The sequence below is a fragment of the Diabrotica virgifera genome, chromosome 7 (genome assembly GCF_917563875.1).
Source record: "Diabrotica virgifera virgifera chromosome 7, PGI_DIABVI_V3a".
Classification (NCBI taxonomy): domain Eukaryota; kingdom Metazoa; phylum Arthropoda; class Insecta; order Coleoptera; family Chrysomelidae; genus Diabrotica; species Diabrotica virgifera.
Window position 1 is genome coordinate 37,500,134 of NC_065449.1, and position 18,391 is coordinate 37,518,524.

The following is an 18,391-nucleotide window of genomic DNA, read 5'->3' on the forward strand; positions in this document are numbered from 1 at the left end:
ATTGGCTAATTCTAAGCAACTTTTGTTCTATAGAGTTTTTATGCAAGTCAATACTTTTCGAGTTATTTCCGATTGAAAATGTTTATTTTTCGACAAAAAACCACGTTTTCAGGCGGTTTTTCGCAAATAACTCAAAAAGTATATATTTGATCGAAAAAGATATTCGAAGCAAAAATGTAGCATAGAAGAAAAAACGAAAAAAGTTATGTATTTGTGAAGTCTATAGACTCAGCAAAAGCAAAGTTGTAGCTCATGAAAAATACGTGTATATTCGTCAAATTCCAAATTGATTATTTCAATGTGTAATAACTAAAAAAGAAGCATTTCCCGGGAAAATCCATAAAAACGTTTTTAAAGTTTTTGAAAAAAGGTTTATTTTTATTGTTTATAAAAGTTTCTAGCATTAAAACTAAGCGAGTTACGGTTAAAATAAGGTTTAGCTACTTTTTTTGGTAAAAAAAATTGTGAAAATCTCCCCCTGTTAAGCTTACCAAATTAAATTATTCATTACCGCTTTACAAATAATTTACATTTTCTATTATAATCTGTAAGTTTCACCGTTTTATAATGCTTATGTTTGAAAGGGTTATAGTTGAAAGGGCTTGAACGAGCCACTAATCAAGTGTGTATGCAAACTTTGAATAGCCATATCTTAACCAATTTATGTCTTACGAAAAAACCAAATTAAACTAGCATATTTATAGAAGTAAAACCTACATATTTTTGCACTTTGAGACTATTCGTATCACTAATACTTTTTAAGTTATTTTAAAAAAAGAACATTTTTCCAAAATTTTTGAAAATAATTTTTTTACTATCAAACCAAATTTTTTCAAAAATAAGCACTCTTAACCGGTCAAACTTACAGATGGGATAAACAATACACATACATATAAAGTAAATGGTAAAGCGGTAATGATTAATTTTACTTAGGGTGCTAAATAGGGGGAGATTTTCACGATTTTTTTTACCAAAAAGGGGCCAAAAGCTAGAAAATTTTATAAAAATTAAAAATAAATTTTTTTTTTAAACTTTTAAAAATGTTTATTTAGATTTACCCGAAAATTGCTTAATTTGTTGGTTATTTCACGTTGAAATATTTGATTTGGATTTTGACGAAAAAGAACACATTTCTCATGAGTTACAACTTTGGTTTTACTGGGTTTGTAGACTTCATTAATAAATTTTTTCATTTTTTGATAAGCTATATTTTTGCTAAGAATATTTTTTTCGATAAATATTTAATTTTTGAGTTATTTGCGAAAAACTGCCGTAAAACGTGTTTTTTTTGTTGAAAAATAAACATTTTCAATCGCAAATAACTTGAAAAGTATTGACTTACATAAGAAACTCTATACAACCAAAGTCGCTTATAAATAGTCAATTTATCCAGTTCCGGACATATTTTAAACGCGCGTTTTTTCACCCCGAGAAGGGAAAATTACACTCCAAAACGGTCATTTACTGGGCTTTATGCTTTCTCCGCTTGAAGGCAATAGACGTGGCGAAAATTACCGCGAATCTCTGAAAAACTGAAAATAAATACTAAACATAGCTAAACTACTATAAAATAGCTTATATACCGAAACTTTCATTAAGATCGACTAAATGCTATGAAATAAGAAGACTATAAAAGTTAAAACCATGCTATTTTGTGCTTAAAGCCAGCTGATTAGATACTTTTTTATTTCAATTACTAGAATACATTTTATTTGTTTCCCAATTTGTCTCGTAAGTTTTTATTTCTTTGCACGTACTTTTACAACTCGTACACAAAGAATAAAGAAAATCTATTTAAAAAGCTAGTCCATCCCTAGACTTAATAGAGCAACCGCACAACTGGAAAGAAAATCATTTTTCCCAAGGGCAAAATACGTTTTCGAAGGGTGGAATTATGTTTATCACTATGACAAGCGAATTTTCCTTACATTTCTTTTTTGGATTTTCTCCGGAGACTCGGATTCCAATGGCTAATGAATAAAAACTTTTACAAATGGAGCAAATCAGTTACGGATATGAAGAATAAGTGCACAGCGTTGGATGACGAAAATAATTTTAGGTAAAACGAAGATGATATATGATTCTTGGGAAAATAAGGACATTTTAAATATTTTTAATGATTGTATGAGACACCAATTCAAGAAGAAAATATAATTATTGTCATTCTAAAGAAAGGTGTTCTTTAAAACAAGAAAAATATATTTTAACAATTTGAGATATCGAGTAATTATTAGATTGTGGGATTTCCTAATTTTTACGAAAGAGAATTTAAATAAAAAAATATAAGGTACAGTCTTCAGTTAAGAAATATGATATCTTCCGAGGAATAGTTACGCTCTCCATCTGGTATTTTATACCATATTTTTCATTCTCTGGATTTATCTCATACATACATAGATATTCAGTTCCTGCTTGAAGTCTGTCATTATTCTGTATCTATCAAGTTTTGTAATGTCTTCCACTCTTTTGAGATTTCACTAGCTTGAATTCTAGGGTTGATTGAAGACCATTTATTTGAATAAATAAATTTGACGACAAAAATGGAAACCACAATCATTAGTGAAAAAAATTAATGTATGCCTACTGATTTGTTTTTACTTTTATATTATATCTCTATTAGATATTATATTATACATTACCATAATCCCTTTTGCAATATTTGTTCATGTTTAGCCTCCTTGTAGCAGCTTTGCATTTTCCGCATTGATCTGAAAAATACAAAATCATGAAATTAATAAGAATATTTTAATTAGTGACAAATAGAAATATAATTTTACAATAAGAGTTAATAACACATTATGATTCAGAGTTTCTTCTTTTTGGTTTAGTCTAAAGCATTGTTTCCCAACGTGCGGCCCACGCCCCACAGGGGGGCAATTTGATTTTTAAGGCGGGCAATTTAATTTTTAAGGGGGGCAACTCGAATATGGACTCGACACGAGTTTAATCCGTTCGCTCGGGCCATTTAAATACAATGCTAAATTTCGGTGAAGAACATTAAAATCTCTATTTACTGCTCATAATCGTGTGCTTAAGGCTAGTTATCAAATTTCTTCATTCATCGCTAAAACAGTTCTTGGAAAAGATGTAAAAGCTATGCCGCTCAGTAACAATACTGTTAGAAGAATATGTAGATGGACTGGATAAAGATATTGAAAAACAACTTGTTGAAAAGCTGAAAACAAGAAATTTCTCACTGCAAATGGATGAATTAATTTTGAGAGACAGTGAGGCAGTATTGATAACTTACATCTTATGCTGCTGATGGTGCTCCTAATATGATGGGCAAGAAAAAATCCTGCTAAAATTGTTGAAAGATACGAATCCAGAAATGATTCTTGTGCATTGCATTATTAATAAAGTGGGTTAATGCTATTAAATCTAACGCCAAATGTGAGCGTCTATTAAAACTTTTTGGTGAAAAACAAATTGAAGACCACATGAAACTTTTACTTTATACTGAAGTAAGATGGCTATCTGAAGAGCACTGCTTGAAAAGAATTATGGAACTGTTTGATACTGTTAGTGCTTTTTTAAGCGACAAAACTCAAATAAAGTATCTGCTGAGTACATCATCATGTTATCATCTACAATCGATGGTAGATTATTTCTGAGTAATTTAGCCCAAATCTTTGAAAAACTAAATATATTAAGTAAGCGACTTCAAATAACAAATAAAACTATTGTCGATGAAAAACGAAGATATTTGGTTTCATTACTCATATTGAGTTATGTCAGAAACCTATTAACAATAAAAACTTTGAACAGTTTCATTTGCTACAAAAATGTGAAGTAACTGATACTGCTTTACTTGTTGTTGTCAATGATCTGAATAGGGATTCGAGTTTGAACCTTTGTACCGTTAACATCGTATCGAAGACGAGCTAAGTACCTAGTTATCAAAAAGCAATTAGCAGAAAATTTGTCGTTTCAACAAGTAAATATAAATAAAAGTTTATTTATATATACCTAAGTTAAGTTTTTGTGAAAGTGGTACATACAAAAAAAGCAGTAAGTGATATACGGTATATTATATACACGTAAATTTTTGAAATAGTAAATGTTTTATTGTATTATAATGTACAATGACCGTATATATATACCAGTAACATTTTAAACACATTTTCAATTTTATTGCGATTTATACTGACAAAACTGAATTCCGTTCCCAATAGGGGACAGGGCCGCACTCACTCTTGCGGGTGATACTAGTTCTTCTAAAATGATCTCCACCGAAGCAAGCATGGATCAACAATCTCAACAAAACCAAATTTCACCGAAAAGCTACTCAGCAGTGACAAATCAATTTAAATTCCCTTCAAGACAGCCAGCACTAGTCTTCAGTGCCATCGAAAATACTCCACTTCATGACTACCTAATCCCTCTCGGTAACATTGTTCAACCTAAAAATATCATTTTTGCCTCCCGCCTTTCCAACAACCGAGTTTGCATGTACCTTGCGAACAAAAATATCCTAGATGAGTTTTTAGATAACCATGGCCAAATCACTATCCGAGGAGAACTTTTAAAGGCTAGACGACTTATAACACCTGTCGAAAGAATTGTTATGTCACAGGTATGCCCGTCCATTCCACACCATGTTCTTGAAAAAGAACTGCAAAAAATCGGTCTACATCTTGTATCTCCCATAACATTTCTAAAAATCGGCGCAAATCTTCCCGAGTACAGCCATATCCTAAGCTTTTGACGGCAAGTATATGTTAGCCCTCACAATTTAACCATCCCAAGCGCCATAACAATAGCATTCGAAAACACAAACTACACAATATTCTTTTCTCAAGATGGAAACGTTTGCTTCAAATGCAAAAAACCAGGACACGTGGCAGCAGCCTGCACCGAACCTACAAATATATCTGCGACACAACAAACTCCACTAAGCTCTATAACTTCAAATACTACAACTGTAGCCAATTCGGCTGCAGAAACAGCAACAGCATCAATTCCTACGCAAACCCTTACCAGTACGACTAACCAACCTGAAACGTCCCAATCTAATCAAACTCCAACCACATTATCACACCAAAGCACCTTTTCACAACATAATGAGTCAAAAATACCAAATCTAAATACAGAAGTGACCGAAAACAAAGAAACTCATTTAAAACGCTCTATAAGTGAAGTCGCCTCTCCAGAAACCGACATTACACTTCAAGAAAACCCATTTGTAGTACCAAAGCCTACAGCAACTCGAAAGAAGCCAAAGACATCTAAATTTGAAGAAACAACGCATTCCAATGTATCCATTTTTGGCATGATATATCCTGCCAAAACCTTCATCAATAATCACGAACCACCATTTCCGTTGAACTGCGATCAATTAGTCCTCCTCCTAGAGAGCATAGCTGGCTTATTGAACCCCATAATCTCAATCAATGACTACACTTCTGATTTGAGAGGTCTCAGTGACATGTTAAAGAAGATCCGTCCCTACTTAAAAGAAAGATCAATAAAAACAAGGCTGACCAACTTGAATAAAAAAATACTTGCTTATCTTGGAGAGGTGAGCTCCGGATTAGAAAGTGATACATCACAGTCATCATAGATTAGCAGCTTATATTCTCCTTTTTTACTTGCAACGAACTATTTGCTCTGTATCGCGCCCTGAAACATGCAAACCTGTCAAATATTTATGTTTCTCACCGACTCACCCAACTCTCTCCTTGCAATGCAGCACCTGTATCCTAAAAATCCTTTAGAGAAACTAATAAAAACTGAACTACAAATTGCACAAGAAAACAACACGACTCCGAAATTTATATGGATCCCATCACATATTATAGGAATTATCGGCAAGGAAGAGGCAGACAGAAGTTTCTGGTAATGCAGCATTAAGTGCGGAATTCTGAATTAGTGTGCGAGTGTGTATGTAATGATCTCAAAACGTTTTTCTTTTAACAAAAAGTGATTGGTCAGTGGCAACGCGAATGGTTTCTGTCGAAATCTAATCTAAGATCAGTAAAACCAGACACACGACAGTGGAAAACAAGTGCTAGTTCACGGTTTATTCAAACGGTTCTAACGCGCCTACGTATAGAACACTCTACCAGCTTTATCAGGAGAAAACTGTCCAGTAAAAGACTTACTATCTAATCTAAATCAATATTTTTGTACCAAATCTAGCTATTTGTTATTTGTTAAAAATCATTGTTAACCTTTGTTTATCAAGTAATGCCGCTAATAACCTGTTGGTGGATGCGGTAAATTTTCTTTAATAAAAAAAAAATAAAAAAAAATGATCTGAATATTCTATCGAGTTGAATTAAAAGAAAGATTTTCTGAATTAAAACAAATTGATTTTACAACATAGATGATGCAGCCCATGTTAGTGGATTTGTTTGATATATCAAATATGCAGTATCAAGAAGAAGTCGGAGAATTTCGAAATATTGAGTCACTGAAAAACTTTTTTTTTAATATAAAAGGAGCGATGGCATGGCTTTCTGAGGAAATAGAAGTCAAATACCCAAATTCAACCAAATGTGCAAGAAAGCTATTGCTACCGTTTCCATCTTCATATTTTGTTAAATGTAGATTTAGTGCAGTAAACAATTTACTGTTAAAAAAAGAAATCGGTTCGATATAACACAACGTGGAAACTTGAGACTGAAATTAAGGAAATGGCAGCAAGCAGCAACAATCAAGCGCAAGGATCTCACTAAATTAAAATAAACTAATTAGAAAAATCTGGAAAATTAATATTGGAATTTAAATTCGAATTTTTCATTATATGTTTTAAAAATTTACTTACTCTGTTTCGTTACAAATTCCCTAGTGATTTCTTCATAAAACCTAACGTATTCAATTTTTTAATGTTAAAAAATACATAGGGGGCATAAGAATTTTAGAAAGACTAAGGTGGGGCATGACACAAAAGCTTGAGAAACACTGGTGTAGAGCGTTTTAAGTTGTCAGAGTTTAGATGTCGTTCCTCCTTTTTTTGGATCTTGCTGTATTTTGTTAAGCATGCGGCTTGAAGTATATACCTGCTTCTGGTATTCTTTAAACTAGCATTATAATACGTAAATGTTGCTTACGAAATATTTTCGTCAGTGAGTTTAATTGTTATTTCTTAATTGTGTAATGTGTCTAGTCTAGTTTGTCACCTTTAACCCTTCTTAGATATCCATGCATCCATTCTGACCATCTCTCACATCATCATCATCATCATCATCATCATCATCAATGACGTTACAGCTCTTCAGATATTGTGCCCTCCCGACAAAAATGAGATATCCAAAATTCAGGAACTATTTGAGCAACGTTATGGTTAGATCGCGATATAGTAAGACCATAAATGAAATTGTGGATACCGTATGGATAGAATTATGATCATATTGTACCCAGCTATAATCCTAAATACATCTGCTAAGTTTTTAATGAAGAAAAGCTAAAATTGGGATAATAGTCGCTTCAATGGGAGTACAAAATTTTTTGTTTGTTTTGATTGTCAAAAGGACCATAGTTGCTATTAACAAGGAAAGAGATATTGATTAAGTTTTATAAACATACCAAAAATGTCACAATAAAATTGATTCTCATATTAGTTACGCAAATTTTTTCTTCTATTTGGCGCCACCGATAAAATGTATATTTTTCGATCATTTGTAGTGTAGTAACCATCTGGAAAACATAAATTAAGTATTCTAATTAAATTCACTGACAGGTATTAATACATTTTATAGGAAAAAATAATTTTGGTATATTTTGTTTGTACTACAAATGGCTTTTCTCGTCAAAATATTCCTAACGGTTACTAATCCATTGTCTTACGAGGAATTGTATACCTTGTTGGTGCAAATTGAAGGCGTACTGAACTCCCGGCCTCTGTTTCATCTGAGCTATGATCCTAACGATATGGAAGCCTTGACACCCGGACATTTTTTAATTGGGCATCCCATAAACATGGTCTCTGACCTAAAGTTAAAAGGATCAATAAATCGATTATCCCGCTACCAGCATTTGCAGCTCATGCTCCAGCACTTCTGGTCTAGATGGAAAACAGAATACCTACATACCCTACAGCAACGCTACAAATGGCGCTTTGCGAAAGACACACAAAATCTGCTAGGCAACATGGTTCTTCTAAAAGACGAACATTCTCCTGTATATCAATGGACTCGAGGCCGTATTTGTGAACTTCTTCCTGGTAAGGACGGTGTTGTGCTCGTTGTAAGTGTATTAACTTTAAATGGAATAGTTAAACGATCTAATAACGAAGTAATATCAAACGAACTTTTTTATTCATTTTATTCATTGTTTTGTTTCCTTTGTAAACGTACCTTGTTTTTATGCTTATAACCAATTTTGTTCTATTTATTTATAGTTGATATGCATAGCCTCAGCCAAGACTTTGTCAAATCTATTATTTTTAATAACTTAATTTATTTAATTAATCCTATATTATTGATTATTATTGATTATGATCTTACTATAGTAAGATCATAAATAAAATTATGGATACCGTATTAATGGAATTATGACCATATTGTACCCAGCCATAATCCAAAATATATATATACACCGTTCTTAGGCGTCAACGCCCTTCAGTAGGGATCTATGGAGGAGTATCACCAAGCCGCAAGCCCATATCCCTTGCCGTACCGCTCCTCCATAGGCCAATCAGACGCAAGTTTATTCCACACCAAGCCGTAGACTCTATTAGAGTTTTATACTACGGAGTTGGCCTTTTATTAATTTCATGACCTAGCTGAGGCTCGAACCAGCGATCGCAAATCGCAGATCCACTAAACTTGTTGATCGACTGCGCCTCAGCTAACTGGACCGTCTAGATCGACCATACATAATCCTAAATACTGTTATATTCCTAATTGATATAAGAAATAAAAGTTTATAATTATAAATTAAAGTCAAATTAAAATAAAGGTTTTCATTTTTCTCGACCACGGGCATGTAAATTTGGAACACCCTGTATAAAACAAATTATGTCTAGGTAGCTTTTAAGAGAGTGATTCGGAGAAGTGTTTACGAAACGCGGGAACAATACGACTCAAATAAACAATTAGAGTGATGTGTACAAAGAAAGTGTTCGCGGAAGGATTGGTCATTAACCACCGCTAACTAATATTTTAGTGAATAAGATAACAGGTCATTAAATTTGTAAATGTTGTATTAATGTAGAAAGTAAAGTATGGGGAATATTATTTTTCTTGAAATCCATTAAGATATTTAAAAAAAGGAAAGTTGTGTTGATGAATACGGATAATTGAAGATTGCTTGGGATTGGTTGATTTTTGAATGCTGGAAAGGGTAATTTTGAAGTAGGAGAATGGATGAGAGATGTGTGGCAGAAGGTTTTTGGCGATCGAAAGGCCAAGGCCGGTTTTCGAGAAGAGTGTACAAAAAAAAGTGAAACGCCGGTATAGTTAGTTTGTTTTTTTAAAAATTAAAAAAGTAAGATATCGTGGAACGAGTGTTAGGCCGAGTCGAGATAGTATATAACTCCTTGAGTCTAGAGTATACCGGTTTTGTTGAAGTGTTTGAAAAAGGTAGAACACGGAATCAGGAGACGGCAGGAACAAGGGCTGTACGAGGCGTAGTTTTCAGAAAGGAGCAGAGGCTTTACTGGGAAGCTGGTACGAGTCGTTTGATCGCAACCCAAGATAGGAGGAAACGTGTTTTGTGTGAAGACATTGTCAAATCATCAGTAAAGGTCAGTCTATTTTGTTATGACATGAATGTATGGTCTATGTATTAAATACCACATTGAAAATTGAGGCACACAATCATTATTAAAAAATTTTCATCAAACCTAAATCAATTTATTACTGATAAATCATAATAGTTCAATTTAAATAAAATAACTTTGGAGACAAAAAGAAATAAGATTCCCATGTTTGTAAATGTTATATTAAATAAAGATATAAAGATAAGATATAAGAAATATTAAGCATTGAATGCCTTTTAGATAAAATAAACGATTTTATAATTTCTAATTGAAATTCATATGTGTGTATTATTTTACTCTCTTTTATCTATCCCGATTAGGAATCCACTGAGAAATATTTTGAAGCCACGAAAGTAAGTAATTGATATTATAATTATTTAGCCCTGAGATTGACACTATATTGGTATTTGATCTGTTTGATTAATGAGATAATCATTAATTAATTAATTAAAATAAATTACATCTGAGAACAGCATCAGATTTCAAAAATAAGATCACAACAATACATAATATGCTAATTTTTTAATGAAGAAAAGCTAAAATTTAGATAATAGTCGCTTCAATGGGAACAAAAATTTTTGTTTGTTTTGATTGTCAAAAGGACCATAGTTGTTATCAACAAGGAAAGAGATATTGATTAAGTTTTATGAACATACCAAAAATGTCACAATAAAATTGATCCTCATATTAGCTACGTAAATTTTTTCTTCTATTTGGCGCCACCGATAAAATGTATATTTTTCGATCATTTGTAGTGTAGTAACCATCTGGAAAACATAAATTAAGTATTCTAATTAAATTCACTGACAGGTATTAATACATTTTATAGGAAAAAATAATTTTGGTATATTTTGTTTGTACTACAAATGGCTCTTCTCGTCAAAATATTGATAAACCCCCACAAGCAAACTCATCTGCGTGTATATTTTGTTGGAAGGCTTAATAACTACAAATAAACATATCGAATAAAGCAAGCTCATTTTGAAAACTTTTGATCTCAAATACCTTCGGCTTAATCTGATTAAATTTAAGCCGTTGGATATCACTTTGATGTATTAGTGCCTTCATTATGGGGACAAATAAACACGTGAAAAACGCTAAACAGAAACAACAGACAGATGTTGCAAGTAACAAATCGGCATTGTAAATAAATTCCAAACGTACACTGTTTAGTTCTTTTTCTTTTTTCGTGGATAATCATGTAGAGTTTTATTTTTAGAAATTTTCTACAAAGTTTCCTTATTATATAAACTGATACGAGTAAAATAAATGAGCTTCAGAAATAATGAAAAAAAGAAATAAACAATGTGGAGATTCTGGTAAAATTGGGAGAAAATTAGCTACGTCCCAGCATAATGACTAAAAGAATAATATTAGCTGAGAAAGTAGCACTTCGCGAACATTAATTCTTCTTCTTTTTTCTGAAATGCTTATTTTAATCTATGTTGTTTATCCACTTACCCTTGTTATTCCGGTTTGCACTCATTTCTCTTATTTATTAAATGGTGTCTAGTTCGATACAAATGAAAACAAATATGAAATATTATGTAGAAAAACAAAATGGCTTTTGTGCAAGCAATTCCTGTATATCCAGCATACTTTCTCTTTAAAGCAGGGTATTGAGAAAAGATTAGCCCACGACTTTTCATCTCATGTAGTCTTCATAGATCTGACAAAGCAATAGAAAAACAAGAAAAAAATAAGCAAAAAATATATAAAAGCAGTACAGCAGCTTTACAAAAATATGACGGTACATCTTAAAACTAAAAACAAAGTAACTACAGAGACTCCTATTAATAAGGGTCTAAAGCAAGGCTGCTCATAGCACCTACACTTTTCAAAATCTATCTGAAGAAAAAACTCTCAGTGTGAAGAAGAAAGTGCTGCAATATAGGCATCCCAGCTGAAGACAAGACATTGTACACGATAAACTTCGCTGATGACCAAGCCATTCTAGCTGAAGACGAGGGTGATATAGACTATATGCTTAGAAAACTTGAAGAGAAGTAGACCAAGTAGGCCTCAAAATTAATATACAAAAACCCGAGTACTTAGTTACAGGATGTAAGGGATAGTGTTGCGCAATATATAGCCTATCCTATCCAAATATCAACATCACCTATCTGTGAGATGACCTCGATCATCATCAACTGGTACATTCTGCTAGATAACAAACGAGGCTATGACGTCCGAGTGATTGACTACATAAGCAATCACCCACTTACCGACCAATAACTTCGGTTGAAAGAGTCGGTAAGTGGAAGCCTTCTTGTCCTAAAAATGGAAAATCATTTCTAAAGGCGGACGGACCAGAAATGGTCAACGGCGTGGAGATGCATGAGGCAACGGGAAGCCAATGCATTAAAGGCTCATAGAGCATCCCTAGCTAATCATCATGACTAACAAAAACATAAACACCCTACTGATTATGAAACTCGGAAAACAAGATTCGGAAGTACATAGCTATACATGTATAGTTGTGTATTTTGTATAATATGTATAGATTCAAATACAATCCCCTGAAGTTCAGATGCACCCCCTGAAAATAATCATGGGCACCCATGCAAGCATCTTGCAGAGTTAAAATCCCTCGCAAATTGCCTGGCCTGTTTATTTTATTTATATTGGAATATTTGAACTTACTTTAAAGTCGCCTCAAAGATATTTTTTGTAATGACAATTTTTGCCCTTTTTTTTTTAACTTTGGGGGGGATTTTTTGGGAAAATGACTGCTACCCTCCAGCCAGATCGGCACTTTGTATTAGGCTATCATGGAAGAGAGTTAAAAATTTTCAGATTGCCTAAAATACCTACCCAAAAATGTCTTAACAGCTCTCGTGCTAATATATTTTTAAAAAAATATATTTTTTACTATTTTATTAAAAAAGTCGAAAAGTCCAAATAACTAAATACGTATTACTTATTTTTATGCATGCACGGGTACAAACAATTCTCTAAGCTGCGCTTTTTATGTACAAAACAATACAAGAATCCAATAAATTCTTGCTTCTTCACTGGTTATAGTTCACCCCGAGATTAAAATTGTTCAAAGTTGGGGTCCCGAAACGTGGACTAATTTAAGTTTTCCAATTTGAATCTCACAGCATACAAGGGGATTACCGTTTGTGGAGGTTTTCTATTGATATCGTTGCAAAGTGTGTTTGAATAAAATCTGAGTATAAAAGAAAATGTAAATAAAATGAAACGAAAACATGTGGAATGTGTTAAAAATCTCATAATAAAGTTTTATAGAAATGTAGTCAAATTATCAAGATAATAAGACCAGAATCCGAGAAACACTTTTATGACTATTAGCTTTTGGAAACTATCAACAAAGACAAAAGAACAATATGAAAATATATACATTAGAGAAAAAAAAGTTGGAATACTTGGATCACGTTATAAGGCACAGTAAATATAGAGTCATCATCATTCTCTTTGCCTTATCCCTATGCGGGGTCGGCTTCCCTAATTGCATTTCTCCACACAATTCTATCCTGGGTCATATCAATATTAATCTCCTTTACCAACATGTCCTGGCTAATCGTCTCCCCCCACGTCTTCTTTGGTCTTCCTCTTCTACTCCTTCCAGGAATCTGCACTTCAGCTCTTCTTCGTATTGGGTGCTTGACGTCTCGACGTTGAACATGACCAAACCATCTCAACCTATGCTCTCATCTTGGTATTAATTGGTGCCACACCTAGACTTCCCCTAATATACTCATTTTTAATTTTATCCTTTCTTGTCACTCCACTCATCCATCTAAGCATTCTCATCTCCGCCACGTGCATTCGTTTTTCCTCTTTCTTTTTCACTGCCCAACATTCACTTCCGTACATCATAGCCGGTCTTATGGCTGTTTTATAGAATTTTCCTTTCAGCTTCATTGAAACTTTTCTGTCACACAACACACCACTCGCTTCCTTCCACTTCATCCATCCAGCCCTAATTCTACTGCATGCATCTCCATCTATTTCTCCATTACTCTGTAATACCGATCCCAGGTACTTAAAACTATTGCTTTTTACAATCAGTTCACCATCCAAAGATACCATTTTATTTGTAGTAACTCCATCTTTAAATGAACATTCCAAATACGCTGTCTTTGTCCTACTAAGTTTTAAACCTTTTTCCTCCAGAGCTCGTGTCCACTGTTCCAGTTTTTGTTCTAAGTCTCTTTCACTATTTCCTACTAACACGACATCATTAGCATACATTAAGCACCATAGGATGTTACCCTGTAGTTTCGCTGTTATCTGGTCCAAAACTAATGAGAATAAATACGGACTAAGCACCGAGCCTTGGTGCAATCCTACTTTCACATGAAATTTATCAGTCTCTCCCACACCTGTCCTAACACTAGTCGTTACGTCCTCATACATATCCCTCACAATCTTTACATATGCACCAGGGACTCCTTTCTTATCGAGTGCCCACCACAGAATCTCTCAAAGAACTCTATCATACGCTTTGTCAAGATCAATGAATACCATATGAGCGTTTGTTTCTTTACTCCTGTATTTTTCCATCAACTGCCTTATAATGAAAATTGAGTCTGTTGTTGATCTGCCCTGCATAAAGCCAAATGATTCTCGAATATGTCGGTCTCTTCACGTATCCGTCTATCAATTACTCTCTCCCATATTTTCATGGTGTGGCTAAGCAGTTTTATAGCCCTGTAGTTTGTACACTGCTGTATATCTCCCTTGTCTTTGTAGACATGTACTAATATACTGCTTCTCCATTCGTCTGGCATTTGTCCAACTTCCATAATTCTATTAAATAAACCTGCTAGCCACCTTGTTCCTGTCTCTCCCAATGCTTTCCATACTTCCCCAGGAATATCATCTGGTCCTACCGCTTTTCCTTTTTTTATTTTTTGAAACGCTTGAGCCACTTCCTCGTTTGTTATTTTGCTGACCATTGCTGCTACTGTCTCCGTTGACTCCACAGGCTGTCTGTCAAATTCTTCATTTAATAAGCTGTCAAAGTACTTTCTCCATCTCTTTTTGACATCCTTTTCGTGAACTAGTATTTTATTATTTTCATCTCGGATACATCTAATCTGATTAAAATCTTTTGCTTTCTTTGCTCTCTGTTTGGCTATTTTATATATCTTCGTTTCGCCTTCCCTGGTATCAAGTTGATCGTATAGGTTTGAATACGCTTCTGCTTTAGCTTTTGCTACTGCTACTTTTACTTCCTTTTTCGCGACTATATAGTTTTGAAGATCTGTGTTGGATCTGGTTTCTTGCCACTTTTTATATAATTTTCCCTTCTCTTTTATTTTTCCTTGAACTTCGTTTGACCACCACCAAGTCTTTTTTTCCTCAAAATTTTTTTCTGACGTTTTCCCCAGTATTTCAATAGCAGTCTCTCTAATACTACTGGCCGCCATTTTTCTCCGAATTGTAGTAGGGCTTCCTTTCATGTTCCAACATATTTTCTCTACTATTCTTTCCCTAAATAGACCTTCTTTCTCATCTTTTAGCATCCACCACTTGATTTTTTGTGTCCTCTCCGATATTTTGGTTTAGTTTCACTTTTTACTTCGATATCCAGAACAAGCAGCTTATGTTGTTGACTTACTGTCTCACTAACTATTACCTTGCAGTCTTTGCATTCACGTATGTCTTCTTTCCTTATCATGAAATAGTCTATTTGGGATTGATGTTGTCCACTTTTGTAAGTAATAAGTTGAGTTTCTCTCTTTTTAAAGAATGTGTTAACAATCGCCATATCTAGTGCTGTTGCTAATTCAAGCATATCATCTCCAGCTTCGTTTGTAGTTCCAAAGCGTAATCCCCCATGTATTGCTTCGTATCCTGCCTTGGCTTGGCCCACATGTGCATTGAAATCACCTCCTATTATAACTTTCTCCTCTGACGGAATATCATTCAGGACGTCTCCTAATTGGTCATAGAAAGTCTTTTATGACCAATTAGGAGACGTCCTGAGTGATAGTAAATATAGTACAATAATTATAGAGTATAAGTACAGTAAATATAGAGTACAGTAAATATAGCACAGTAAATATAGAGTATTTCAGCTAATTATCCAAGGGAAAATAGACAGCAGAAGGGGTTCAGGTAGAAGGAGACACTCGTGGCTCCACAACTTGCGGCAATAGATCGGATTGCCATCTGCCGAACTATTCATATCTGCCGTAAACAAAGTCAGAATAGCCACGTTAATTGCCAACGTTTAGAAAATAAGAATATATTACTCTACAAAATAAAATAATGCGGATAAGAAAAGTTAAATCAAGTCCATTTTAGAGTAAAATATCTGCAGAAAATCGTTAATCCAATACATAACAAAAATTTTATATTTATAATAAAAAAATGTAAGACAGCTAATCCTATAATCTCCTTGGATTACTGGAGAGCCATCACTGCTCCCTTATAGTGGGCTCAACTGGTTTACAATTGCCACTAGGATGTATAAGTGGGCAGCCGCTGGAGAATATGGATCTGGGATTGACTCGAGCCAGGTTCTAGGTTTCTTTACTTCAGTTTTCAAGCTAAGATCTTTGCCATATTAGTCTTAGGAGCTTAGATAGCTTAGGAGATAATTAGTAGGTCTTGACAGGATCATCCTTGACAGTCAGGCATCTGTAATAGCCTTGAAAGCACCCACAGTTACTCCCAAACTAGTTTTAGCATACAAACGAGATGCCAGTCTCCTTTTTTTAAATGTGTACCATGCTTTTTAGATACAAGGTAGATGGGTACCACGTTGCATGTGTATCAGGTTATATGGATAATCTGGTCATCTTCATCAGCCAGATAATATTCCGGTGGTGGATGTTGACGGAATTAATTAAAAAATAAATGTAACAGTAAATATATTTATTTATTTTGGGTAAACAAGCGGTGTGTTTGCTTATATCTCGAAAGAGGGTTGTTTGTTAGCGAGAGCGAGGGTGTGTCTGAATCGTTAGCATGCTGTGTAGAGACTGGCTTGCTGGACCACCAACTATTATGTCAACCGGTTGGCGGTTTTGCGATAATGGCCAGAAGGGCCATAAATTACTGCATCTGCCTTTTAAAAGATGAGAACCTTTTTGTATTTAAGAAGTTGACATAAGATCTGATAAGGTAATCAATTTATGGGGAATTCAGTTTGTTAAACTGAACACACCAAAAACATATTATCGTTAAGGATACATTTGGTTCCGTAAAACTTCTTAGCATCTGGTTTGTGTATTACATGTGAATTTTAAATGACTAATGTTGTTTCGTTTTGAGAAAAGTTATTAAAAATTAAGAAAATAAAATTAGCAAAAATATTAATTAAAGCGTATCGCTATACTGCGCCCAAAGCTAAACATAAACTTCCTAACTTCTTATAGTTTTGTCGGCCTTGAGCTTCCTGCAGCAACCCTTTTGACATCGTCTGTCCATCGTGTAGGTGGTCTATCTCTGCTTCTTCTGTCTGCTCGTGGTCTTCACACTGTACTTATTTGAGTTCACCGCTAGTCATTAATTCTGGCTACGTCGACCACCTAGTTCCACTTTAGCCATGGTATGCGCTCTATGACATCTGTGACGCCTGTCCTTCTTCGTTTTTGCTCATTTATGCCACTAAAAACAACCTTGTCTCTGAGTGTCAGTGTAAGTAATAACTGTTTCATTCTTCTTTGAAACAACCTGAGTTTGGTTGTTGTGGAGTGGGTTAAGGAAAGCGGCACCGTAGTCATGACTGCAAGCACACATTGGTCGAACGTCTCCTTTTTCTAATAATTTGGCATGTTGCTCTTGAAGATATCCGATAGAGAGATAGATATGCGATCCATGCAAGTGAAACACTGGGTAAAAGAACCGTTTATTGAGGAAAAATGTTTCGATAGTATTCTTTTTTCTCTGTATTGAATTATTGAGAACCTTTAACGTTACATATCTTTTTCTTCAAATATCTTCATTACACACGTTGGAAATCAACATACCTGTTTCAAAGCAACTTTTTCGAAGAGTTGTTTTGAAATGCAACCAAACTATTCTCCCAGGTTTTTCACCGATGATATTCGTCTCAAAAGAAATTAGAAGACGCATTGAAATAGCAAGGTCTGGCTTCATGAATATGCGTAACAATATCAGTCACAATAAGATTGAGAACACCAAAGTATTATGTGTGGTCTCTATTACTATATGGCTGTGAGACCTGGACATTAAAACAGTATGACGTCAATAAACTGAATTCATTCGAAATGTGGATGTACCGCCGAATGCTAAGAATAAGCTGCGCCAGCAGAGCTACAAACGAAGAAGTACTGGAAATAATGTACACACGTCATCTGATCAATACAATCAAACTTAGAAAGACGTCATATCTAGGACACATAATGCGCCATAGGGAATTTGAGCAGTTCCAGGTAATTTTAGAAGGCAAAATCGAAGGAAAAGGGGTATAGGAAGAAAGAAAAAATCCTGGCTCCGAAACATCAGAGATTTGACCCACACAACAGGGACTTGACTTAGTCCATCAAGCCCAGAACAGAGAGAAATTTGCCATATTGATCGCCAACCTCAATAGAGAAGGCACTTAGGAAGAGGAGAATTCGTCTTCTGTGGATAATCTTTTCGTCATTTATTCTCTCTTGAAATATGAGCCACAAAACGTTATTAAATTAATAATCTTTACATTTTTCGTATTCCGACTCCTTTCAATATTAGGTCTATACG

General features: G+C 34.3%; 1 protein-coding gene across 2 annotated transcripts in view; it reads right to left on the reverse strand.

The window, feature by feature from the left end:
* Positions 1-18,391, reverse strand: part of LOC114331525 (netrin-1-like) — a 330,627-nt gene that overhangs the window by 83,621 nt on the left and 228,615 nt on the right. For both annotated transcript variants that reach the window (XM_028281119.2, XM_028281118.2), the window contains one exon: positions 2,640-2,708. In XM_028281119.2, coding sequence (XP_028136920.1) covers positions 2,640-2,708 — 69 coding nt within the window. The remainder of the gene's footprint in view (positions 1-2,639; positions 2,709-18,391) is intronic.